The 26363-nt window shown below is 36.0% G+C and overlaps 4 protein-coding genes and 1 non-coding gene across 6 annotated transcripts; 3 read left to right on the plus strand and 2 right to left on the minus strand.

Annotated features, from left to right (window-relative positions):
* On the plus strand, positions 610–2647 carry LOC104787955 (pentatricopeptide repeat-containing protein At1g68980, mitochondrial-like). Its single transcript, XM_010513621.2, has one exon. It carries the CDS (start codon positions 649–651, stop codon positions 2518–2520), a length of 1872 nt encoding a protein of 623 aa, XP_010511923.1. The 5' UTR covers positions 610–648; the 3' UTR covers positions 2521–2647.
* LOC104787956 (DNA-directed RNA polymerase 1, mitochondrial-like) lies at positions 5998–12042 on the minus strand. Its single transcript, XM_010513622.2, has 19 exons — positions 11043–12042; positions 10661–10894; positions 10420–10553; positions 10243–10309; positions 10015–10073; positions 9721–9838; positions 9459–9572; positions 9167–9298; positions 8670–9086; positions 8473–8523; positions 8279–8349; positions 8101–8185; positions 7771–7926; positions 7566–7640; positions 7356–7445; positions 7204–7251; positions 6884–6998; positions 6692–6795; positions 5998–6569 (listed from the first exon to the last, which is right to left on the minus strand). Exons 1-19 carry the CDS (start codon positions 11808–11810, stop codon positions 6459–6461), a joined length of 2949 nt encoding a protein of 982 aa, XP_010511924.1. The 5' UTR covers positions 11811–12042; the 3' UTR covers positions 5998–6458.
* TRNAM-CAU lies at positions 12218–12289 on the plus strand. Its single transcript has one exon. It is a non-coding gene; the product is annotated as a tRNA-Met (tRNA).
* LOC104787959 (transcription factor BIM2) lies at positions 12986–15011 on the plus strand. Of its 2 annotated transcripts, none has more exons than XM_010513626.2 (7): positions 12986–13160; positions 13354–13441; positions 13614–13683; positions 13777–13872; positions 14026–14387; positions 14496–14620; positions 14700–15011. In XM_010513626.2, the coding sequence occupies exons 1-7, from the start codon at positions 13040–13042 to the stop codon at positions 14714–14716; spliced, it is 879 nt and encodes a 292-aa protein (XP_010511928.1). In that variant the 5' UTR covers positions 12986–13039; the 3' UTR covers positions 14717–15011. The 2 variants fall into 2 exon arrangements, with proteins under 2 accessions (XP_010511928.1, XP_010511927.1); XM_010513625.1 differs by having other exon boundaries at positions 12987–13160; positions 13357–13441; positions 14496–14625.
* Positions 14956–18520, minus strand: LOC104787957 (protease 2-like). Its single transcript, XM_010513623.2, has 11 exons — positions 18048–18520; positions 17790–17944; positions 17483–17705; positions 17262–17406; positions 16956–17162; positions 16745–16879; positions 16542–16661; positions 15987–16411; positions 15676–15892; positions 15389–15582; positions 14956–15288 (listed from the first exon to the last, which is right to left on the minus strand). The coding sequence occupies exons 1-11, from the start codon at positions 18422–18424 to the stop codon at positions 15090–15092; spliced, it is 2397 nt and encodes a 798-aa protein (XP_010511925.1). The 5' UTR covers positions 18425–18520; the 3' UTR covers positions 14956–15089.

The following is a 26363-nucleotide window of genomic DNA, read 5'->3' on the forward strand; positions in this document are numbered from 1 at the left end:
GAGTGAAGAATAAGTTAGTTACGTTTCCATAACAAACTATGTTAGACCTTTAATATAAATAGGTGTTGTGGCGTTCATTGGTGAGTCATGTTGAAGGATGTGTGTTGTTGAAGCTTCTCCTGCGTGAGAAGGGAGCCTGCGTGCCCTGTTACGGTGTGATAAGTGATTGAGAACTGTAACTCAATCAATGAACTTCCATGGTTTTTAATTTTGTATAACAAACTCGAATTGAAATTCTTCCTTATAACTAAGTGACCTTTTACTATGACAACAAAAAAAAAAAGATTCAAACTGGTAAAACCTATATACTTTTTAGTTATACTTCTCATACAGACATGACAGCATAAACTTGTTTTGCGATATTGGTTGCTTCGATAAAGAATTTATTGTCACTATCTTTTCTAGACTACTACTTTTGCTATCGTTTCATGTATCTGTCATTGTGAAGGAATGCTCACTACAATAATAAGTAAAAGATATTACATGAAGTTAGAGTCTTTCAAAGTTTCTCATAAAACCAGAAACCCTCTGGCTGTCTCAGAGTATCTCTGAACAATCAATTGTTTTGTTTCACGATTCCGACAAGAGTACATCATAACAAGACTTAAGTCGATAACGAAGAGACGGAGACGATCCCTGGTTTCTCGAATGTTGAGAAAGACTCTAACTTTAATCTCATTAAGAAGACCCTTCTCTTCGATTCCCCCAAAACCTTCGCCTAAAACCCTAACCCTACATCAGAAGACCACCTTTGAATCTACTCTGCACCATTCCCTAATCGCTCACGACACTGATCAAGCATGGAAGGTCTTCCGATCCTTGGCCGCCGCTTCTTCTCTCCCCGACAAGAGCCTCCTCAACTCTCTCATCACCCACTTGTCTTCCTTCAACCAAGCAGATCAAAATACTTCCCTCAGGCACAGACTCAAGCGTGCCTTTGTTTCTGCGACTTACGTAATCGAGAAAGATCCGATTTTGCTGGAGTTTGAGACCGTTCGTACGGTTCTGGAGTCGATGAAACACGCGAAAGCTTCAGGGCCAGCGTTGGCTTTGGTGGAGTGTATGTTTAAAAACAGGTACTTTGTTCCTTTTGATCTCTGGGGGCATTTGATTATCGATATCTGTAGAGATAATGGAACCTTGGCTGCGTTTCTTAAGGTGTTTAAGGAAAGCTGTAGGATTGCTGTAGATGAGAAGCTTGATTTCATGAAACCGGATTTGGTAGCTAGTAATGCTGCTCTTGAAGCTTGTTGTAAGCAGTTGGAATCTATGGCTGATGCTGAGAATGTCATTGAATCTATGGCTGTTTTAGGTGTGAAGCCTGATGAATCGAGCTTTGGGTTTCTTGCTTATTTGTATGCAAGAAAGGGGATTCAGGAGAAGTTAAGTGAGCTTGAGAATTTGATGGATGGTTTTGGGTTTGTAAGTAGAAAAATCCTTTATTCTAATATGATCAGTGGATATGTTAAGAGTGGTGATTTAGATTGTGTTTCTGATGTTATACTGCATAGTCTCAAAAGAGGTGGAGAAGACTCGAGTTTCAGTGAGGAAACGTACTTTGAATTGGTGAAAGGGTTTATAGAGAATAAAAGCGTTAACAAATTAGCCACACTGATCATTGAAGCTCAGAAGTTTGAATCTTTATCCATTGAGGTTGACGGATCAGTTGGGTTTGGAATTGTAAATGCTTGTGTGAAGCTTGGATTTTCAGGTAAAAGTATTCTTGATGAAATGAATGCTCAGGGAGGATCTGGAGGTATTGGGGTGTATGTACCGATCTTGAATGCCTATTGCAAAGAAGGCAGAACAGGTGAAGCTACTCAGCTGGTAACGGAGATCAGTAGGTCTGGTCTTCAATTAGACGTTGAGACCTATAACACTATGATCGAAGCTTCCATGTCGAAGCAGGATTTCGTATCTGCGCTTACATTGTTTAGGGATATGAGAGAAACAAGAGATTTAGATTTGAAAGGATGCTACTTAACAATAATGACAGGTCTCCTTGAGAATCAGAGACCTGAGTTAATGGAAGAGTTTGTGGAGGAAGTTTTGGAAGATCCTCGCGTAGAAGTGAAGTCTCATGATTGGAATTCGATTATCCATGCCTATTGTAAATCTGAGCGCCTAGAAGATGCAAAGATTACATTCAGAAGGATGGCTTTTCTTCAGTATGAGGCAAATAACCAGACATACTTGTCGTTGATCAATGGATATGTGAGCTGCGAGAAGTACTTCGAGGTGGTGGTTTTGTGGAAAGAGTTTAAAGACAAGAAAGCAAAACTGGAGCATGCTCTTGCGGATGCGTTCTTGAATGGATTGGTGAAAGGAGGGTTCTTTGGCACTGCGTTGCAAGTGATAGAGAAATGTCAGGAGATGAAGATATTCGTAGATAGGTGGAGGTACAAGGCAACGTTCATGGAGACTCAGAAGAATCTCAGGTTGCCAAAGTTGAGAAAGAGGAAGATGAAGAAAATTGAGTTTCTTGATGCTTTTAAGAACTGGGCTGGTCTTACCACATGAAAAAACTCTCAACGATCAAATCCAACACTTGTCTTTGTGCGGCCAAGATAAGATTGATTTCTTATCGTTGTAACTTCTGATTTCTTAAGTAGAGGCCTCAATAAGAACTGACTTTTGCAGCTTCAAATATCTCTTCCAGTGCTTTCCAAAGTGATCAAGAAACAGAAAAGCATTCGCAGATTAAAAATGCATTAGCACGCAAAGCATATAGTTGCCCAAACCAAGCAGCTACATTAATTTTATGTTCTGAAATTTTTGATTGTTTTGAAAGATCTCTGTTATCTTTAAAGATCTCTGAACTTTAAAGATTGTTTCCCTACACTTAGCTCATTTCTTTAAAAGTTCAAAGAGAGTTTGGATAATTCTTGTTTCACATTATAATAGTTCTAGTTCTAGATAATAATAATTTCATATATCTCTTGTTTCCTTTCTTTCAATGTTCAAGTATATAATATTATTTAAAAGCATTTTAGTGTAACTAATTGGAAAAAGTCCACCTCTGAGTTGAGGTTAACCATAGTCTCTCTACTCACAAAATTATACCCTAAAAAACATACACGGTACCGCTTCTCCTACACGTATGAGTTAAGGTACCTACAAATGATGTGTGAGTAGAGAGAATGGTAAAGTGGACACAGCCTAGAAAGGGTTGGTTGCGGCTAAACACATAAATCGCCTAGGAGAAGCGGTTGACGCAGTTGGAGTTGGAAGTAGACTTCGAACTCATGGCGGGGTTTCTTAAGAGTATGGTGGGTCACTGCAGAGTATTGGTTAGTTGGATCTAGCCTTTACGTGGAGGATTTTTTAAAAAGCTGTTTGACGCCGGATGACTCGTACGAAATTGTGGGAATTCGGTGAGATCGTTTACCGTATATCCTGTGTGAGGAATGAAAATTCGGATCGGGTTGTTTCAATTTGTTTTTATATACAAATTAAGAAAACATATAATATACCTCTTTTACATATAAAACATCATTAAATAAAAAGAATTCAACAAATAGCAAAATACAATATAAAATATGATTGGTCAAAACAAATTATATATATATATATATTTACATAGAAAATTGAAAACATCACTTAAAGAAAAACAAAATTGTTTAAGTCAAACGTCAATTAAAAGTGAAACGGAGAGAGTATAATTATAATATTTCAAATTAATTTTTAGAATATTTTTTTTAGGTTTTGGTTTTCTAATTTCATTTAGGGTATAATTTTAAAAAATTAAAGCTTAGTATTTAAAGTTTATGATATCTTTTTTTTTTTTGTTAACTCAGAGTAAATCCTCAGACTTCTGGAAGGTCCGAGACTAATCTCTGGGGGAGGTGCAGCCCATGGATAGACCCTCTCTCCGGATATTCAAATGGACCGTTAGATAGGCCCATATCCATGTAAAGTTTATGATTTCATTTTGAAAATTTAATTTTAAAACATGGTGTTATTTTTCAAACCTTACATTGGCAATGTCAATAGGAATTTAAATCCAATTTTATAGTTTACGTATAGTTGTAAACAACAAAGATTTTTTCTCCCATTTGGTTTTTAAGATATTGATAATGATACCATATTTCTAATCAAGTTTCTTGATTTGGATTTGGCTTTTACATGGTTTTAGTTATTTACCGGGACTAAGTAAACTGATTGAAAATGCATTATGTGTACAGATGATTGAAAACATCTGTTTGGATAATGCATAGTCATCTAGATTCACACATAATGCATTTTCATAAAAAAAAAAATTATGGTTTCTGAATATAAACGTAGTTGGCGAAAGAGAGAACAAAATCCATTAGAACTAATTACAGTGGGGAGCATTTAATGGTTTCAGTTTTAAAGATACTGAATAATCAGATCAAATAGTAGAAGCCTAAGCCAAAGCCCCAAGACCACAACTACTTTGACAGACGTAATTTAGAATTACTAAAGGTGCGTATTTTAGAATTGCTAAAGGTATTAATGAAAAAACAAAATTCAAATCTTTTGTGTCACAGGATAATAAATTTTCCGGTAATGGTCTACGTGTGAGTATTAATCAGCTAACTTAAACCCAAAATTTTAAAAAGATAGTTGAGGGTTATCCTTCAAGTTTAACCTACTTCACTGTGCTGTTTTTTTAACTCCGGTGTATGTTTTTGGCGATGTTTTATATGGTGTACTAGATTAGGACATGTATATACGTGGGTTTATAATATAATTTTTTTGAACTTGTATAGATGAAAGGAAATTAGGTAATATATAAAAATAATTTAATTATTTTTATTTTTATTGATGAGACTTTTTGTGGAAGAGGAGAGTAATCAATTATTTTTCAGTTAATTATTTCATATTTATTCAAGTGTGTAGGTTTTCTTATTTCTATGTGAGTGTGACTAAAAAAAAACTATAATATCGAATAACTCAAAAAATTAGTAATAGGTGATTCCTATTTTATAAATTTTGTAGGTTTTCCTGTAATCATATGTAAATATTATGTTTAAATTAAATCAAACCAACCATAAATTTAAGCATACAAAGTTAGGATTAAAATCTCAAAATATGGTTTAAAGATTCACGTATAATAATATATATCTATATAATTAGTAATGATAAGCCAAAATATATTTTGAAAAAATAATTTCATATTTAATGTCACATATGACTTATGTTAATACGAAATATTCATAAAACTTAGCTACTCTTTTATAGTTTTGTTAAAATGAGTATCAACCTCTTGGAATTGGTTTTATGATTTTAATATCACATATGACAGGTCTCCTTGAGAATCAGAGACCTGAGTTGATGGCAAATTTTGTAGAGGAAGTTTTGGAAGATCCTCGAGTAGAAGCGAAGTCCCATGATTGGAATTCAATTATCCATGCCTTTTGTAAATGCGGACGCCTAGAAGATGCAAAGATTACATTCAGAAGGATGGCTAGCTATTCTTCAGTATGAGCCTAATAACCAGACATACTTGTCGTTGATCGATGGATATGTGAGCTGCGAGAAGTACTTCGAGGTGGTGGTTTTGTGGAAAGAGTTCAAAGACAAGAAAGCAAAACTGGAGCATGCTCTTGCGGATGCGTTCTTGAATGCATTGGTGAAAGGAGGGTTCTTTGGTACGGCGTTGCAAGTGATAGAGAAACGTCAGGAGATGAAGATATTGGTAGATAGGTGGAGGTACAAGGCAACGTTCATGGAGAGTCGGAAGAATCTCAGGTTGCCAAAGTTGAGAAAGAGGAAGATGAAGAAAATGGAGTTTCTTGATGCTTTTAGTTTTAAGAACTGGGTTGGTCTTACTACATGAAGAAAACTTCTTAACGATCAAATCCAAAACTTGTCTTTGTGCGGGGCCAAGATCAGATTGATTTCTTATTGTTGTAACCAAATGTCTAATGCCAAATTCCTTCGTAAGCAGAGGTCTCAATAAGAGCGTCAGGGATATAATGTTCAAACTCATATAATATTATTTATAAGCATTTTAGTGTAAATAGTTATAAAAATGTTATTACTTTAAATATTGGAAAAAGTCTATTTTACTAAATTACACGTCGATCAAAAAAGAGTGAGTGCCTACTACTATAAAGACCATCTAAATGATTCTCATTTAGTAAAACCCGTTTTTGGTTTTTACAAGCCAACAAATACTACTCCGGCTGAAACTGTATCTTTTGGTAATTTTCAAGTAATCTAGAGTGCCACACACTCGGACCCAACGCCTTGCCTCCTGCCAAAGTTTGAAACACTCTTTTCTGTGTATATTTACAAGTAACCCGAAAGCCCACCTCTGTATCTTGAGAGGTAACCATCAACATTCCTCATTGCTCCTTGGAAAAGAATCTTCCCCTTTTGATTAATGTGCCTGTTGTATTGGCTTGAAGAAGCAAACTTACTCTGCCCTGAATGTTAGATGTGTAGTATTGGAGCTTCCAATATGTAAGTGAACCTGACTGTGCTGCAGCTCAGTTGAAGAAGTATGGCGACTGAAGCACTTTCCTCAGATCAAAGTCGCCTCGTTCTGGTAATGGCGGAAAACTTAGGTCTGAGAAGGACTTCTGGAAACTCTCCAACAACTATCAATACACACAGATAAACCATCTATCATGAGTTTAGTTATAAGAAAACAAAGACAGAAAATTGTAACGTTGGGTAATTGTATATCCCCCTGAAAGATGTGATAAGTAGATTCTTTTACGTTTTCTAAGATTGGCTTTTCGTAGAGCTCGACAAACTTCTCTCTGAGTATTGTGTTCATTATATCAACATCACTGGCATGCGTCCAGAACGAATCATGCACCCCTACAAATTAGAAATTGGTATGAAGAGTAAGAATCTAGAATGAAAATATCAACATCAGTTAGATGTATACGGGAAGGCTAAAGCTCACCTGCGAAACTCAAGCCCGCCCTGTTGCAGGCAACTGCTGTCATCATCATGTGAGACCCATCAAGAGAATGTATAAGATTTGGTGCGAAAGCTGTCATCTGCCTCCGCGACTGGACCTGAACCAAGAATACAGTATGTAGTGCAGAAAGATGAGACTATTCTGCGTAAAACTCATGAAATCTTTAAATTTATCCAAAGGCTACATCATGATAAGATATAGGCTGAACCCTACTCTTTCTACAAATAAGAATGTCGAGTCATAATTCCCATTGATGGAAAACATGGAGAAAAGTTATGGTGAATGAAATTTGGTTGGGTTACCTTATCAGTCTCACGGCTTAGAGTCAAGACCTGAAGGGTAGTCTTAACCTGCCAAATTTGATGCCTCAACTTCAGTAATATTTAAGAGAGTCACTATCCAATTTTTCAACTGATCATTAGTGCTCCATGTATGAAAGAAGTTAGAGCATTACCAAGTGTCTTCCAGGCAACCGATATGGTTGTACAACTGGAAGGCCAAGAGGAGTCGTCCAACAAACTGCTTTGTTTTCTGAAGCTATTATCTGTCCAGCACATAAAACAGCTCTCATTGTCGTAGCCAATTATAAGTGAAAAATTCCTTCGTAACTTATAATTTCTTAAGCAGATGCCTCAATAAGAGCGTCACGGGTATAAGAACTGACCTTTGCACATTCACCAAACCAAGTCTTGATAGCTCTTGCAGCTTCAAACATCTCTTCCAGTGCTTTCAAAGTGATCTAAAAAATGAATAGAAGAGTAAACCTTTGATCCCAAAATCCAAAAAAAAAACATTCGCAGATTAAAAATGCATAACCATAGAAAGCATATCGTTGCCCAAACCAAGCAAGTAAATTAACATTTTCTTACTCTTGCTGCATAACAAGCTGCATGAAAAGTCAGCGAATCATCGTCCCCAAAGGTATTACGTTCTTTTAACCTCTTCTTTATTTGGTCGCGTGCGCCAGAATAAGTAACACCATACACTGATGTCATGACAGTCTGTTTGACCAGCTTTCTGTCAACCTACAGAATTTCAATAGTAGAGTCATGCTGTCAGATAGGATGATCACAAACAAGTATTAAAGTGACACATAGTAGCAGTACATCTGATCCATATGGTGGTGGGATAAAAATTTGTTGTCAGGTAACATGTTTGGCAGAAGGTGGCCTTATTAACATGTAAGAGAGATGAAAAACCTGGTCGAGCATGAGTCTGGCATATTTGGTATTTGGAAATGTTTCAGGATCTTTCTCTGCATCTTGCTGCATGATCTTGAGAACCCTGATTTAACATTTAAACCAAGTCAATAATCCTGTCTGATTAGAGTGTTCATATAGCCAGAGAGATAAGGGAATACAAAGATAAATAAAGTACCTAGCAGCAATTTCTGCATAAACATCTGCCGGCTTTTCACCTGTTACAAGGTTGACAGCATCTGCTCCCAACTATAAACAAAACCAATTGAAAGAAAGGAATCAAAAAACCTAAAGGAGAAATATACTTGCCTATGCTCGATAGGATGAAAAAAATAAAAATAAAATTTCGTTACTGTAAAACTAATGGCATACCTTATCCCTCCCAAGAGCAGCATAATGTTGTAAGCCATTACATGAACCATCCTTGCAATAATAATAAAAAAATTATCTACTTAAAGAGCATAGATGATGATAATAAAAAGCAACAAAGGCGCCTATATAATTTTCGTTTCACTAGAATGTTACAAAAGTTGTTCATGTACAAAGTATGGATAAAATCTAGCAAGTACCTGGTGGATGGGGATATGAGATATAGCAGCTTCAGGAAAGGGGCTTCTCAAGGCTTCTGAAAGATTGATGCAAGCAGCCAAACACTGAAAGGGATCCTCTGCGTTAAGCCACCATCTTTTTCCTTCAAGAGGTCTATCAGAAGAATCAAATATATCATCTAAGTGACTCTCAGTAAATGCAACCCGATCCTTATAAGCCAACTTATCAACTCCACCAGCATATAAGTTTGCTATATGTATCTTCAGCCAACGCAATCCCGATTTCCCAAGAGGCTTTCCCTCACAAAACTCAAGGATGCCTCGACAGAGATCAGACCCAAGATGGTTAAGATATGGATGCATGGGATATGCTCGGCCACGAAAATCAACGTTGTGAGGATAGTAAAAACCTTCCTCGTCCTTCATTTTACGTGCCACCTGCTCAATCAAATGAAAGTACAGTGATGTTTTTATACATCAGAGCAGCAAGAGGAGTTCAAAAAGAAGCCTTCTCTTACCTCGAGTTTGAGCTCTATATCGCACCTTTGTGAATGTCTCTCACTATTTTCTTTATTTGCTTTTTTCAATTCCCATTTCCAATGTTTTACATCCTCCTGGTCTTCACTTGTTGGCTCTTCTGGAACGGGTACCTTTTGGATTTTATAAAGAGGTGAGAAAAAATCAAAATTTCTAAAAGAGAAGAAGGAACTAAAATTACTTCCTTCTCTGAAGAGTATGGAAAGTAGATAGGTGAATAAGAGCTAGAAGTCTAGATTCATAAAGGGAAGGAGAGAGAGAGAGAGATCTTACATCTTCACGGTCAACCAGACCACCAAGTCGACCTCCATTAGCCCAGATTCTGTCAACCAAACTTAACACCTTTTTGTTTATTCTCCATTTGGTGTTTCCTAGAGTATCTAAAGCCTGATTAAACAAAAGGAATCACATGAACTCATTTATTCATATAACAAAATATTCATAATTTTGAAACTCCCAGTTCTGTTTTCAAGAATCCAATAAATGGTTAAGCTCAAGCAACATTAACTCCCAATAAAGATGAAGGATATCAGACCTCAAATACTGGCTCCAGTTGCTCCTTTGGAGTTTGTTTCATTACAGTACGTTGTTGTTTAGCTCCATGTGTTCTCATGACGTATGAAGGCAAGAAAAAGTGTGCCCCTTGATCGTACCTGTAAAATACTGTCAAATTACATAGCAATTCTAGAAAGATACTTGAGAAAACTGTAGATATCCCCTGTATGACGGGTACATAAGAACGAATGCTCAGAGAAGCAGAAATCAACCATAGGGATCTAGCAAGAGTAAAATAGAAAACAATATAAGTACTAATTATTGGTGAACATACCCTGTCCAGTTCCGAGGAGGTATTAGCATTGGCAAGTAGGGAATGACCATATGTCTAGCCTGTTTAAAACAATGGAAAATGGTGAGAGAAGAATAGAAAGATTGTCTCAAACTCAATTTAAAGTGCCGTGACATATAGTGGTAAAAGATTGTTCCAACCCTAACATCACAAAGGTACAACTGATATCAGACAAAAGATCCGCAAAACATAGTCCACGATTCTGCTTACTGATTTGTCAAGGCCCTTTTTGACCAGAGGATCACATTCGATGCAACCATATCTCCTGCTAGTCTTTCTGAGGAAGAATACAATAGAATGTTATTAAACAGCAGCGACAAGGAGAGGGAGAGGGAGAGACAGAGACAGATACATGTGAATGAGCATAAAAAGAATCGCAACTCTTACGTATTTTCCAATGTGACAGTTCTGAAAGTTTGCTTAAAAGCAGGTCGGATGTCAGGTGGACCATCATCAAACTGTTCAGCTGGAGGTTGTATATATGCATTTTGCATCAACAGCTGAATCAAACGTGAGCCAACCTAGAAGTACAAGAGCCGATATTAAATCACAGAGAAGAGTAGGAGAAGGAAGATAAGAATTAGTATTAAAGCGCTGTGCATTAACAAGTGTGGAAGTATAAACAAACCTTCACTTGTGCCTCTTGACCCCATGGCTTGAATGAGTCATGTTTCTTCACTAACGCTTTTACTTCCCTCAACTTCTTTTTTTTCATCAGTACAGAAACTTGTTTCTTCACCCTTTCCGTTTCTTTGGCCACAGTTTCTCCTGATTCATGCACAGCTTCTGATTCATCATTGATCGTTTTGTCAGTTGCATTCTTTTTCTTCTTAGTTTTCTCCATAAAACTTTTGATCCTGGCCTGCTCCAGTAACAAGATACACACACCATAAAAACCAATATACACTTTCATAACCCATGGGGCCGAGGCAAATATGTATCAACGACACACAACTAAATTCGCTGTCAACAAATAGCAACAAAAGCATCGAGAGAAATTGAAACTTTACCTCCTGCTCAACGGCATCCCCAATCTGAGTAGCAGCATTGACTAGCTTAACAATGCCAACGCCTTCCGTATTAGTCATCAACAATCCCATCATCTTATGCATAGTGATAACAGCCATCATATCAGCCGGAAGCTGCTCCATAAAAGGCGCATAAGGAATCTTCCCTTTCTTGATCTTGAAAGCATCAAGATCAGCTTGAATAGCATTACGAAAAGGCTCAAACCAACCGAGAAACAAAGACTTCACATAAGGCAGATTCGGTGCAAGCTTCTGCTCACACATATCAGCTAGTATCTCTTGACACTCTCTCGCAGCTCTTTGCCACTCTTCAGTCTCCATTTTAACTTGTCTTTGTTTCAGCATATAGTACTTCTGTACTCCCATCCCAGCGATGACTCTCTTTGGCTGCGTCGCTGCAAGCCTAGCTTTTTTACGGATCCTCTCAGTCTCTTTCTCCATCTCCGTTATCAATTCATTAACTTCATCAGACCCAGAAGAAGAAGACTCATCATCAGGATCAGTAGAATCAATAGCTTGCGCAGCTGTAGCGTACCCTTCAAAAGCATAATAGCATTGACCATGACGAAACGAACCCAATCTACCCAATTCGTTAATTGGGTTTATCGATAAACCATTTCTAACGCCAATGAGATTAACAGAAGAAATGATCCCACGAACTTTATTCACCGGAAAATAAGTACCGGAGCTAGAATCGGATAAAAACTTAACCTTACTTAATGAAGCTCTTCCCAAAAGGTTCCTCCACATTTTTTCAATGAAGCTCTTCCCACGAAATGGCTTCAGATGGATTAGTTCCTCCAAGAGGACAGTCTCGGGCTATGTAGCTATTGGATTTTGTAGAGATATCAATACAAACATAGAAATGAAAGAGTGAGGATTCGATAAACAGAATTTTCAAATAAAAACTCAGAGTTGGGTGAAGAGAAGGAGAGATCTGGAGAAAAGAGAAGGCACCGTGAAGTGTGCATACAGCCGCCGAAATAAACCCTTCATAAAACCTTCGGTTTCTGCTTCACATTTCTTGGATCTTTGTTTAAACCCGACCCGTTTATCAGATCCGTTACCGCACTTCATTGGGCTCAAAGCCCATATTCTAGCACTAGTTATACATGTATATACTATAACTACAATAAATAACATATCAATATCAACAAATCAGAGTGGCGCAGCGGAAGCGTGGTGGGCCCATAACCCACAGGTCCCAGGATCGAAACCTGGCTCTGATAAAAATCTTTTTTTTTCTTTTTTACCTTTATAAACTTTGGGCTTTAAATAGTTTGGCCCAATACTGATCAACTCTATAAGCCCTTCATTCATAGCAGTGTTTTGGAAGCACAATTTGTCTTTTCACCAAAACTGTAAATTTAAAAAACATCAAATGTTACAAAGTCTTTCAGTTTATATATACAGTATATGTTATTTTAAATGTTAATTAAGGATTTATAAAATAATGTGAAAGACTGCAAAAATCATTCGACAACGTTTTTTATTTTATTTTTTGGTAATAAATATTTGTTCAAACTTCCAAACGTAATAACACCGTAGTGGTAAATAAAACCATTTTCACGCGTATGTTACTTTAACGGTTTTACCATTCGATTAAATATAAAACAAACATGGTACGTACGAAGGCGAAAATTAACAGATCAGAAAGAGACCACGTGCATCACGTGACGACCTTTAAATTTGATAGGTTAGAATCCCGTCTTATCACGTGAAGCCCACGTGTCATCACAAGCTTCGGTTCGTTTACAGAGCTAAACCGGTAATCACATCGCGTCGTACACGTGTCGAAATCATGAAACTGACGGACAAAAAAAAACTCAAGTGAGAGAGTTCACGTAAGTCTCTCCTACAGGTAATCAAAACTCAGCCGAGTCACGAGTCACCCACAAACAAAAAAATAAACAAACAATAGAAGAAGAAGCTCACGTCGACGGCAAAAGTTGAAAANAAAAAAAAAAACTCCGGCGAAGATGAGAACCGGAAAAGGAAATCAAGAGGAAGAAGATTACGGTGAAGAAGACTTTAGTTCTAAACGTGAAGGTCCTTCTTCCAACACTACTGTTCATAGCAACAACAACAACAACAACAGAGGTAAAACTTGTTCGATCCAATTCTGGAGATTTTTTTGAATTTTTCGGTTTTTTTTTTTGAATGAATGAGTTTTTGAATTTTTCTTAGTTATTCGTTCTTCGATTTGATTGTATTTGAATCGAGACGGATTTAGGATTAGATTTGCTGGTGTTTTCTCTGTATGATTCTTAGGTGTTTTTTGAATTTTGAAAAGCAGATGCAAAGGAAAATGATAAAGCTAGTGCGATACGTTCTAAGCATTCAGTCACTGAGCAACGTAGAAGAAGCAAAATCAATGAAAGGTATGAAGATTTCAAGCTCTTGTGAACTGTGGAGAACTGAGAGTAACAATCTTTAGGATGGATACTTAAGAGAATAGTGTTTGGGAATTTTGCTCTGGCTCAATTCTGTGGTGTTGGTATCATCTTTGTTTTCTTATAGTATGAGTCTTGAATCCATTAAATCTCTTGTCAGATTTCAGATATTGAGAGAGCTAATTCCCAACAGTGAACAAAAAAGAGATACTGCTTCTTTCCTTTTAGAGGTATTTCATGATATTTTGATGGTCTTTTATGTGATAGTATCCATGGATTTTTAGAACTTGTTAGCCTTAAATGGTACTTCTGTCACATTCTAGGTGATAGATTATGTCCAGTATTTACAAGAGAGGGTGCAAAAGTATGAAGGATCGTATCCAGGATGGAGTCAGGAACCAACTAAGTTGACACCATGGGTAAAATTCTCAGCTTCTAATACTTTCTATTCTTTCAGAAACATGTTCAGATACGTTCAGCTTCTACTATGTTATGTTGTGGATTGCAAGTGGTTCTACTGCCAGTTTTGTGTATCTTTTAGCTGAATTTTTATCTTTTCCTGATTGGAACAGAGGAATAATCACTGGCGAGTTCAGAGTTTGGCGAACCACCCAGTAGCTATAAATAATGGATCTGGTGTAGGGATATCTTTTCCTGGAAAGTTTGAAGAAAACGCTGTGGCTTCTACACCTGCAATCGTTGCAGAACCGCAAATCCCGATTGATTCTGACAATGGAAGAGCTATAACCGGCAAACCGATTGAAAGTCAACCTGAGTTAGACGACAAAGGATTACCACCTGTACAACCAATTCTTCCATTGGTACAAGGTGAACAAGCTAATGAATGTCCTGCTACTAGTGATGGGCTAGGCCAAAGTAATGACCTGGTTATTGAAGGTGGAACCATTAGCATCTCTAGTGCCTACTCGCATGAGTGAGTTAAACCTGATCTTCTAACTCTTCCTCATTTCTGTTACTTTTTTGGTTTTTTTATCTTAGTGATCGATTGGTTTCTTATTAATGTGTATTCTGAAATGACCAGGTTATTGAGCTCATTAACACAAGCTCTCCAGAACGCAGGAATTGATCTGTCGCATGCAAAACTTTCCGTCCAGATTGATCTCGGGAAACGAGCCAATCAAGGACTAACTCATGACGAGCCATCAAGTAAGGTAAATTAGTCAGCTTCATATTCCATGTAAACAGTAACCATATACGATGATGTTGATACATACTCTCTATGCAGAATCCATTATCATCTGATACACAAGCAAGAGATCCAAGCTTTGAGGAAGAATCTGAACAGTCTCATAAGCGCATGAAAACACTGTGACATTTCTCTGTAAGGCTCAACGGCTTTGGAATATATAAATGTATTGACAGATTGCTTCTATCGTGTACATTGTTCGGCTTCTAGGGGATTCCTACAGTCGTTAAGATCAATTATGGTTAGTAGATTCTACGTTTTTTGTGGTTCTGAGTTTGTATCATCTTCTGCATCATTCATGTAATCTATCAATATGATCTCTTGTGGAATATCAGATACGTTTCAAGTTAATCAATTTTTTTCTGAGACAAACTGATTTATGACTTCGAGCAAAAGGCGTAATAATACACCAAAGATGATATGATTCGTTCATGTATTGTTGTGATAACCCATAATTTTGATAAGAAAAGCATAATCAAAGGCAGTCTCTTCACATTGAGCATAACGACCACCTTCACCGAAATGGCCCCCATTCATATTTGTTCTCAGAATCACAGCTCGTGAGCAGTCGTGGCACGTGCTCTCCCGTATCTTAGCCACCCATTTTGCACCTTCCCACACTCCAACCCTAAGAACCAACAAACACACAATATTGTGATCCATATATTCCAATACTAAAATAAAATAAAAGGAAGACATGGGTTTAAGGGTTCTTGTGTGAAGCTTGCCTTGAGTCATGAAACGAAGTTGTGACAAGCATGGACGGATAGCAAACATCTCTGCGTATGTTATCATACGGAGAATAGCTAAGGATGGATCGGAAGTCGGTTTGGATGTCCGGATTCCCAAATTCTTCATGGTCCAAGAGTGTGAGAGGTAAATTTGAATCTGATAATGTGTTTAACACGTCTACGAAAGGAACCTGCACAATGGTACATCTTGATCATATATAAGCGTTTGCATATTATTATGGATACAACCAAAGCATTTGCTAGGATAACTAATATTTTCTAACCTTTAGAATTGCAGCTCGAAATAGACTCGGGTGCATATTCATGGCTGCAGCTGGAAGAATAGCTCCTGCGCTGTACCCAACAGCAGCAAGATGGTGTCTATGCACATAACCCTTTTCGATTAGATAATTTGCACTGTGTATGAAATCTTGGATTGAGTTTTGTTTCAACGATCCAGTTCCGGATTTTTGCCATGAAAAGTCCCTACCACCTCCTCCCCTGAGACCAAAATGAAACTTCTATAGGAGGCGCACATTCAAATTACCACTATCACATTCAAACTGAACGATTTAGTAATGTTTTATAAACTGACCTCACATCAGCAAAGGCAATAACCCATCCACGATCAAGCATGCTCAATCGATTTGTGCACCAGCTTTTGTCTAAAGCTTCTCCATAAGCACCATAACCTATCAACATTCCCGGTGATTCACTCTTCTTCCATGCTTCTCGTGAATACAGAATTGTAAGAGGGACTTCAACTCCATCGTGTGAAGAAACTTCTTGTCTTTCACAAACATATGCATCAGATAAACCCTCCCATTTATGCATTCGAGAGTCTAACTGACCATCTTGTTCCTCACTCGTTCTATCATCAAGTTGACCTCTGTTCTGTATCGAACCATCTGCAGGGTACCATGGCGTACTACTATCAGAATTACCTATAACCCCTCTCTCCTGGTGCACTACTGAGAACAATCTTCTTGACACATCATAGTCGACGATAGTGTCAGGCATCTACAATCCCAAAAACAACAGTAAGGTTATTCTGAGAAAATATCAGAGTAGAAAGAATCATTATGGCATCAAAGCTACAACAATACAAAAACCCGTTTCTTAAAGTAACTAAGTGAATATAGTCATATACCACAGAAGATGAAAGCACCACTCGGTATATAGAGCTCTGAAAGTTGTGGTTTGAACCTGGAGCTACACTGCATTGATCAGCTGGAAGAGGGAAATACCAGGGATTAAGATCATCCATATGCTGCAAAAATAGAAACATACCTTAGTAAAACTGTAGGAACACCGAGAGAGTAAAAACACTAACGCAAGATTAATCAGAAATACCTTTATATTTGCTTTTATGGGCATATCAATGGAACATAGCATAGGGGAGCCATTCTTATTAAGAAAAAGCACCAGGTAGTCACTGAACATGTCCATATCGTGTATAACCACATCATCATTTGGGCAGAAAACAATCTGATAAGACAAATCAGTATTATATTCTCTATCTCAAAAAAGTTACAGATAAGATGATTTATAAAATAACCAAAACCTGCCAGTCGGATGCTTCAAGTTCTTCCACTAAGCATCTAGTCAAATAATAGCCTTCACCAGACCACTCACTAATTGCATTGGAGGGAGAATTTGTAAGAATGTAAAAGAACCCATTGTGGTGTTCAAAAAAATACTGCACGCCAGGGACTCGCTCACGAGTTCTTTGTAAATCGGCCATTGGCTTATCAGCATTTACAATATAAACCTGAAAACAAGATAACTCACCTTGAGCATAAAGTATATGGGTAATAGATGATAAAAGACAAACAAAAAATGCAAATGAAAGTTCGTAAAAGGTTAATTCCTCGGATGATGTCCTTGAGTTGGAATTGATAGTAACAAACTTGCCATCTTTTGTGGTCGTTATGTCTACACAAAAACTGGAATCCTTTTCTGTAAACACTACGGTATCATCTCTCCCATCTGATTCAACATTTGTAACAGCAACCCTGCAAAAACATGTCACAGTTGAACAAACAACCTCAAGTTATCTATCTATCTACTAGTATAAAAGAGTGTATTTGCCTGTGAGGTCTTTGGTTTTCATCTGCAACAGTGTAAAACAAGGTGACCCCATCTAAAGCCCATGCCAAGCTAACAACTCCATCAACTTCCAACCTCGGAACTAAAAGACCAGTTCTCAAATCCTTAATTTGGAGAAGGAAACGTTCACTTCCCTCGGGATCAACAGTGTACGCAAGATAGTTATGATCAGGTGAAACCCGACAAACCCCAATGTGAACATAACCTGAAGTAGTAGTACACGTAACAACTTGCTTAATAATTTACGACTCTAAACTAACAAGATCTATACTAAAGGAATAAACTTTACCGTACTGCTCTGCAGTTTGATTCCAGTCAAGCACAACTTGTTCTTCTTCTCCTCCTCCACGAAAAAGACCAGAGAGCCAATTTGTTTCAACCTTGTCCAATCTCCTACAAAGAAGTGGATACTCTTTTCCTTTGGGTATGTATTGCCTATATAACCTGCTCAATCAACAATTCAAAACCCCAATTCAATCAAAAGCTCACTACTTACTTTTTGACTCGAATCCAAAAAAAAAAGTTTCAAGATTATAGAGAGATGAACCATGGTCCCCAACGCTCAGGAGGTGTGAAAATCTCTTCCGGAATACGAGTTTTCATCTCGGAGACTAAATCACGCCTTAAGGCTTCTGTGTCAGCCATGAAAGCATGAGCGTACGAGTTCTCACGCTGGAGGTATTTGACGAAATCGGGATCGTCTGTATTCTTCATCCAGCGGTATGGATCTTGCCTTGTGATTCCATGGGTTGAGACCGTGAAAGGGATCTTGTTCGGAACCGGAGGAGCTTCCGTCGGAACAGAGAGTGATGCTGTTCGTTGAACAAAACATTTCGTTGAGAAAGACGAAATCGCTAGAGACAAGATGGATGATATCGTCGGCGACGACTTGGTGGTACGCCGGAGAAGAGATGTTGTCGTCATTACAAAATCACAGAGCTAAACAAATAAAACCTCCCCAGCAACGAATACATATGTCAAAATCAAAAGTTTCGATTTTTTTTTTGGGTAATTTTGTATTCAAAGTTGTAAGCTTTTTTTTTACTGCAACATAAAGAAAGTCTCGTTTTTTTTTTTAATAAACTGCGAATTCGAATGAATAAAATGTGTTTCTTTTGCATCTTCGCTAAAGCAAAAGCTATACACAGATGATGAAACAGAGACCGATCATATACCATCCTCATTTACTTCCCCACAATTGGGTGTAACAAAACTAATATATTTCTAGGCTTTTGCTGCTTTTGTTTCTTTCTCTTCTTCAGCATCCTGCAAACACGTGAAGGCAGATTTAGATTAAACCAAGATGTTCTCTAGTTGTACCCTTTTAAAGAGAGAGAAACAAATGTTTAACTTACAGAGTTGCCAATTTTGTCGAAGTCATCATCACCCAAGCTTCCACCATCATTGTCATCATCATCTGCAAGGTTTCACAATTACACAAACAAAGTCAATATCTAAGACACGGCTAAAACTTGAGAAGCAACGCACAAGTCAAAGGTGTCTCACCGGGAGCTTCGTCACTGTCGTCTTCTAAATCTCCCAGGAGGAATGTGTCAAGATCTTGCTCAGAGGATGCAGTAGATGTTCTGCTTTTTGCGACATTCTTTTCACCTGTTTCTGTTCCTTCAACCCCTGGGCTCTTCTTAGCTTCTTCCTCTTTACTCTCTGCTTTGTTCCTAAGTTCCTCCATGTACTTCCTCTCATATCTGAGCCAAAACAAATCATTTCCGCTTAACTCATGCATGCAGCTATCAAGTCTCATACCCATGAAAGACACGGGGTGCTCAATTCACTAATCACTTAACAGATATACACAAATGGTTCAGATGCCAAGATCTTCTATACATTTTCAGTTAAACGTTCCTCTGGTTTTGCCATTCTCATTTGTGAGTTACATGGTTTTCTGAGATAGCTACTGAACCGACCTAGAGAAGATTGGTAACATAGATGATGTGCAGCAACTAGAGAATTCACTAAGACAGTTTCTGAATCAAACCCATGCCCCCACATAAAAGTTATGGTTTCATTTGACCAAATTTATGCAAATATCTAATCACATGTCTTAAGCTGCATTGATTAAACTATGAGACATCATAGTCTCAGTAATGTACAGGTCTTTACCCTACTCAAAATTGAGTATCATAAACGTTTTAGAGTTTGAGAAGGGATAGTAGAGCCTTACGGTGCAACATGAGTGCTCACTAAGGTAAAGTATATCCTCCAGAACCTCCTTTCTTTCATGACTCGTGGGCATAACTCATATCTTAACTTCGAAATTTGCTGCAACAAACACAAAATGCAAACATCAAACAACGTAGCACATAAGAGATGAATCTACAATTCAACCAGTATGCAAGATCAAACTATATACAATTCTCAATTCCCAAATCCAAGTATTAGTACCTTAACGGAACCAAGAACAAGAGTGGCATGCCTCTCCTGCCACTCCGAAAGATCCTTCCGAACATTAGACGCACTTGTTTCCAAATCAGAAACTTCCGAAGATTCATCTAATCCACATTTACCATAACACATTGTAAATCCTCAATTCCAAACACACAAAGAACCACCACACAAGATAAAACAACAACAAGATAAAGCAACCATACCTTGTTCAGGAAAAGCCTGGAACGTAGCAGATGTCAAACCTTTAACAAACTCTCTCAAATCATCGGTAATACCAAAGCTAACAAGCTCAGATTCAGAGATCACAGAGCCACCACCAGATCCTGATGAACCAAACGGAGGTATAATGTCGGCAATAGATTTAATATTCTGGATCTGATCAGCTTGCTTCAACGCAACGACTTTGAGCTGATCCGCTTTGGTGGAAACCTCGGCGGCGAACTCTTTCGATTTCTTCGCCGTCTCGGCTACGAACTCGGAGACATTGAGCGAATCGGCTTTCTTAGAAGCTTCGAGAGCGAACTCTTTGGACTTTTTGGCGGTTTCGGAGACGAGATTGACGAAGGTTGTTGAAGATGATTGTAGTGTTATGGTTTGAGACTTCTTCGCTGCTTCTTCTGCAAACGATTTCGCTCTCTTCCANTTTTTTTTTTTTTTTTTTTTTTTTTTTTTTTTTTTTTTTTTTTTTTTTTTTTTGCTCCGATCTGTTATTTTAGCGTTACTGACGAAATTAAAGGTCTTTGTTTCCGTCCTACGCGGAGAGAACCTCTGTGTCAATCAGAGGTGTTTGACTTTTAATACGTAATATTATGAGTTTTTTTTATTTAGTGAAAATAGTGAAATATATATTTTATATTTTTATCATGTTTAATTATAATTTTTTTATAGAAATATCTCTACTAATTAACATTTTCATATCTAAAATTATTAACTCTAATTCAATTTAGAAGATTACTTTTGTGAGAAAGATGTCACTGATAATAAAAATGAAAAAGAATTTATTTATAAAAAAGAATTAAGAAAATTATATGCTGAACTGAGAAGGAAGTCATGGAGTCGATAAACTTGTTAAGGCGCTAAAGATGTTGAACTTCAAAAGTTGTGTCTCTGTAGATTTTGCTCTAAGAGCTTACTATCGAGCTATTATTTCAGGAAACATGTTTTTTGGCATTGAGGGTTGGTTGAGAAACTCGGAAATAAAGATATCAAAGAGATTGTTGATGAACCTCTAGCACCTAAGTTGGAGGAAAGACAACTTCAACCGATAATTGTTGGTCAGGAAATAATGCTCGAGAAAGTGTGGAAACATCTTCTGGAAAATGGAGTTGGTGTAATGGGAGGTGTAGGGAAAACAACGCTTCTCTCAAAGATCCACAACTAGTTCAGTGAGGATGATTGTGGATTTGACTTTGTTATTTGGGTTGTGGTGTCTAAAGAGTTACACGTTGAGAAGATTCAAGATGTAATAGCTCAAAAATTTGGTCTTGATGTTGATGGAGAGAAATGGAATCAAAAAGATAAATGCCAAAAGACTGATCGGTTATTCAATTTCTAAAGAGAAAGAGTTTCATCTTGTTCTTAGATGATATTTTGAAGAAGGTCGAATCAGTTGAAAATGGAATTCCTGATGATCCAAGAGAACATAAACGGTGTAAAGTGGCATTTCACGTATAGGCGAGGCTATGTCATCCAAGAGGTCGATAAAAGAATGGTCGCGTGCAATATATGTTTTGAGTTCATATACCACGGAGTTTTCTAGCATGAATAATAAGATACTTCTGCTCTTGGGAGTATAGCTATGATAGTCTTAAGGGAGACTTTTGTCAAATTGTTTATGCTATATTGCGTTTTATATCTTCCATTTGATCAACAAAAACATGTGAAAAACAAAAATATTTGATAGGCTACTAGATATGCGAAGAATTATAGATGCAAGTGAAAGTATTGAAGAGGCTGATTATATGGGTTATGGTATAACTGGTAGTCTTGTTTGTGCATCATTGTTAATGAAAGGGGTTGATGATGATGATGGGAAAGTTTTTGTGATTATGCATGACGTTGTTCGAGAAATGGCATTGTGGATCGCATCTGCTCTGAAATAAAATAGGATGCTTTTATTGTGCATGCAGGTTTTTGGGCTACGAGAAATTCTAAGGGTTAAGAATTGGAACGTTGTGAGAATTATGTCTCCTAGAGGTGTCTGACTTTCAACAGTTTAATTGGTCGCACTAATCTTCATGGCTATCGGAACTAATTCTATCAGTTTTTTCATTTAGTGAAAAGTATATTTTATATTTTTAAAAAGATTTAAACCCAGTTTTTAAAAAAAAAAAAAAATGATAACTCTATATATGCTCTAATTATGGGCTTGTCAACGTTGAACAAAGCATACAAACGTTTAACATGGTGCATGTCAACGTTTAACAAAGCACAGAAACGTTTGTTGAGTAACTTGAGTTCATATGATATCATAAGTGGTCAAGTGGGTGTAGTCGTGTAGTCTGTCGAGCAGACTAATATGCCGCCGGCGACATCACGCAGTCGAAAGTATTACACAATTATAACTCGGTACGTATTTGAGTCGAAGCAAACCTTGCAAAATACAAAATACAATATTTCTAGAATCAGCTCATTAATCTATCAAGACTATATTATTGCTTATTTCTCAAAATCTTACGTGGTTATTAACCAATTTAGAAAAACTTAAATGATTATTTTTTCTTGAAAGTTACTTAGATATTGACTTCTCAAGATTGTACATCGAATAATTACTGTCAGTTGAATCATAATACAACTATATCATTTTCTCCATCGATATGTTAACCTGCGCCAGTACGACCACAATAATATTATGATAACTGTATTATGTAGTTCATTTTGGTATTGGAAAACACCAAATAATCGATAAAATATAAAATAAAACATGCACAACTAATATCTCCTACAGTAGTACAAGAAGAAAATGCAAAATTGTTTTTGCAAATAACTATATATAGAAAGTACCTTTTAAAAAATATTATAGCAGGAGAACAGCAAGAAGAACAAAAATAGTTATGGTTTTCAGTAAAAGGACCATAAAAAGAAATAATAGTTTGGAGAAAAAGAAGAAAAGATAGATCGCGATGGGGAGAGTGAAAGATACGAAAGAATATATGGTTAGGGTGTGGTCGAATCTTTGTATGCAGCTAGAGACCACTCTTTGCCCCGCCCACAGGACCACTCCTCTGCCAAACTTATTTTTACTAATTTTATTGATAAAATATCGTGTTAGTTCGTGTAAACGTTATTAATTAATTAGACTAGAAATAAATAGATTAAATAAAGTTGAATCGAGTTTTAAAGATGTAAACAGTGGCGACTTGGGTAAAGGGTGATAGGTGGACCATTTTGGTAGATATTGGTGAAGAGAGGAGCCAAGTTGCCCATCTCTTTGGAGATTTATCCAAATCTTTTCTGATTGCTACATTTTTGTTTATATATACTTCAATTTTAGCAGTAGTCATTAATTAGCTTCTCGTTCCAGTCTATACGCTTTNTTTTTTTTTTTTTTTTTTTTTTTGTCTCAGTGTATTTCTGTAATGAAATAAGTCACTTTATTTGTTAAGTTATTACATATGTTTTGGATATTTTGAAAGCACTTGTATTTATAAAAAAAGATATTTATATTTTATGCTGAGAAATTAGATACTATATAACTTACTTTTTCGAATTGTTTGACCGTTTTATAGTTAAGTTTAATTTGCTGAAAAGTGCATTTACTTCTTCTTCGATCTTCTTCTTTTACATAAACATATGCATGTGATTCTTTATCCTCGTGTAGTGGTGGAACATTACCATGATGCGATTCATGTGTGTTAGTTGATGTAATAATAACAAATCTGTAACTAACGAAATGGTAATGTTCTGATGATCGACTCATGATCGGAATCTACTAGTACAAAAATGAAATGATGTTTTTCTCTCCCTCGTCGTATCATACTAAACTTGCATCTACAAGAACTGATTGAGCTCATTCTACAAATGCAAAAAAAAAAAAATGAAGAGAGTGGCAGTTGGAAGCGTTTGATACAAATTTCGTGGGAATGTAGGTTTGGTAACTCATATAGTCCTATGCAACTTACGTTATTAAGTCGGGTAACAAAGCTTCGGTCAAGTATACCGTTATAAACGAACACTAGCTAGTAGCTAGAACAATACAATGGTTATAGATGTTCCGTTGAGCGTAAAACAAAGATTGTTTGACCTTGAGAGAGAACAATAATACTAATTCTAACTTCTAAGAACACATTAAAAAAAGTTTTCTTTTTTGTTCCCCCAAATATTTGAACAAATACCTTATAAAACCTACAACAACGTAATTTTTTCTTCAGTTTCAAAAGTACATTTTAAAACGAAAAAAAAATAATTCCAATCAATCACATTTTAAGATACAAAAATTAAAAATTACACACAAATTTTTAGTTTTATAATATTGTGCTTTATAGTAAAATGGCAATTAAATCACTTAAAACAAATGAAACAAGTAAACATTGATGCCGACAGAAAATACTTGTTATCATCCAAAAAAAGTTGTTTAAAAATAAGAAAGTGTGTTTTTCATGTTTTTACTATTTGGTGTAAATTAAAGACTCCCCCTAGTTTGTTATATACTTTTTCTGTCTCTAATAATTTGATGTTTAGGATTTTTCACACATATTAAGACAATAGTGTATATGATTAATTTATTATTTAGTTTTTTTCTTTATGGTTTTTACTTTTTATTTTTGGTCATCTCATACATATGTGATCATTCATTTTCTGACATTTTCTTTACTTTTCTATTTTTACACCTTTTTAGTGTTAAACTTTTCTATTTTTACACATTTTTAGTATTAAAAATGTTTAGAACATCAATATTTTAGAAACAATAAACATTCTTTAAAACATCAATTTATCAGAACAAAAGGAGTAGTCAACTTTGATAACTAACGTTTATACACATTACAAAAAAATCATATCAATCGAATTTTTAAAATACAAAAGTTAATAACTACACACAAATAATATCGTGCTTGATAGTAAAAGGACAATTAAATCACAAAAAAAGAATTGAAACAAGTAAACATTGATGCCGACAGAAAATACTTGTTAGCATCCAAAAAAGTTGTTTAAAAATAAGAAAGTGTGTTTTCCATGTTTTTACTATTTGGTGTAAGACTCCCCTAGTTTGTTATACATTCAACTTTGATAACTAACTTTTATACTTTATACACACTGACTAAAAACTACGTAGCAAAACGTGACGAGAAAGAATTGAGGAAACATATCAAAGTTGAATCTCCTATATATTAATAGATAAACACACTTGAGAAAAAGGCTGATGTGTCAACGTTACAGAGCTCATGACACTTTCTATCAAATAACCCTCAAAATATTTACTTATTTACAACTCTCCGCCATTAAAAAAAACAAATCTATAATCCTTTTCTCTCACCTTATTATTATTTACATATATCTATCATTGACATATATAAGACAATGTTCTATTCTATAAGTTTTTAAAAATGAAAATTTAATCAACAATTAAAATCCAGAAATGTATTTAATTATCAATTTTATAACATATTTAATTACTAGAAATAAATTACATTTCACAAACAATAAAAAAAATTATTCATTTATTTACCACTTTTATATATTTTTCTCATTGCGTTTTTTAAACTTATGATTAGTTTAAATTAAATCGATTAGTCTAAAAAGTATTGTTTTATCTATTTAATGGTACAATGATGTAGATGATAATGTGAAACATAAAATATGTGAATTTAATTTTTAGAAACACAAAAACAAATCAAAAATTTCTACAGTACCTTAAAATTCTTTTCCAAGTTCAAATATTTTACGGGTAAAACGTATTTTACCGAAAGTAAACGCAAATTTAAATAAACAAAAAAAACTTTACTTACATATTTTGTTTTACACAAAATAAATCTTAAATCTCAAATAATAATTTTGCTCATAATATTTTATTTAAATCGATTTATTACGCACATAGTGCAGATTAGTACCTAGTAACAAGAGTAATAAATAAGCCTTTACTTTTCTTAACTAGAACAAAAAAAAATAAGAATCTCGCAAAACCTTGGCATCTGTATGTATTGGCTTTAACAGCTCTGTCTGACGTGGACTCTTTTTCTAGTCTCGTACTGACGTCTCTTCGTTTTCTCCAAGAGGCTCAAGAGGCTCTCTCTCTCTTCCTTATTTTTAGGATTATTATTATTTTTAACGAATACTTTTGTCGATTAATCAATATAGCAGCCCAGTCGTGTATGTATAATGCAATTACGAAACTTTTTTCTTTCTTTCAAATACGAGTATTTTAAAAAACAGTAGTAGTAGTACTATTCACTTTAGGGAAGAAAAATAAAGTTTGGGGAAAGTTTTTTAAAAAATTAAAAGAAAGACACGTGACACGTGC

The sequence above is a fragment of the Camelina sativa genome, chromosome 5 (assembly GCF_000633955.1).
Source record: "Camelina sativa cultivar DH55 chromosome 5, Cs, whole genome shotgun sequence".
Classification (NCBI taxonomy): domain Eukaryota; kingdom Viridiplantae; phylum Streptophyta; class Magnoliopsida; order Brassicales; family Brassicaceae; genus Camelina; species Camelina sativa.

Coding starts and splice junctions, on each gene's coding strand:
- LOC104787955 (XM_010513621.2), top strand. CDS start 649: ATGTTGAGAAAGACTCTAACTTTAATCTCATTAAGAAGACCCTTCTCT.
- LOC104787956 (XM_010513622.2), bottom strand. CDS start 11,810: ATGTGGAGGAACCTTTTGGGAAGAGCTTCATTAAGTAAGGTTAAGTTT. Junction 10,310..10,419: donor ACTGTCACATTGGAAAATAC/GTAAGAGTTGCG, acceptor ATTCTTCCTCAG/AAAGACTAGCAGGAGATATG. Junction 6,999..7,203: donor TAAGCCGTGAGACTGATAAG/GTAACCCAACCA, acceptor TTCTTGGTTCAG/GTCCAGTCGCGGAGGCAGAT.
- LOC104787959 (XM_010513625.1), top strand. CDS start 13,040: ATGAGAACCGGAAAAGGAAATCAAGAGGAAGAAGATTACGGTGAAGAA. Junction 13,161..13,356: donor CAACAACAACAACAACAGAG/GTAAAACTTGTT, acceptor TTTGAAAAGCAG/ATGCAAAGGAAAATGATAAA. Junction 13,442..13,613: donor AGAAGCAAAATCAATGAAAG/GTATGAAGATTT, acceptor ATCTCTTGTCAG/ATTTCAGATATTGAGAGAGC.
- LOC104787957 (XM_010513623.2), bottom strand. CDS start 18,424: ATGACGACAACATCTCTTCTCCGGCGTACCACCAAGTCGTCGCCGACG. Junction 15,583..15,675: donor TTCGAGCTGCAATTCTAAAG/GTTAGAAAATAT, acceptor ACCATTGTGCAG/GTTCCTTTCGTAGACGTGTT. Junction 15,289..15,388: donor ACTTCGTTTCATGACTCAAG/GCAAGCTTCACA, acceptor GTTGGTTCTTAG/GGTTGGAGTGTGGGAAGGTG.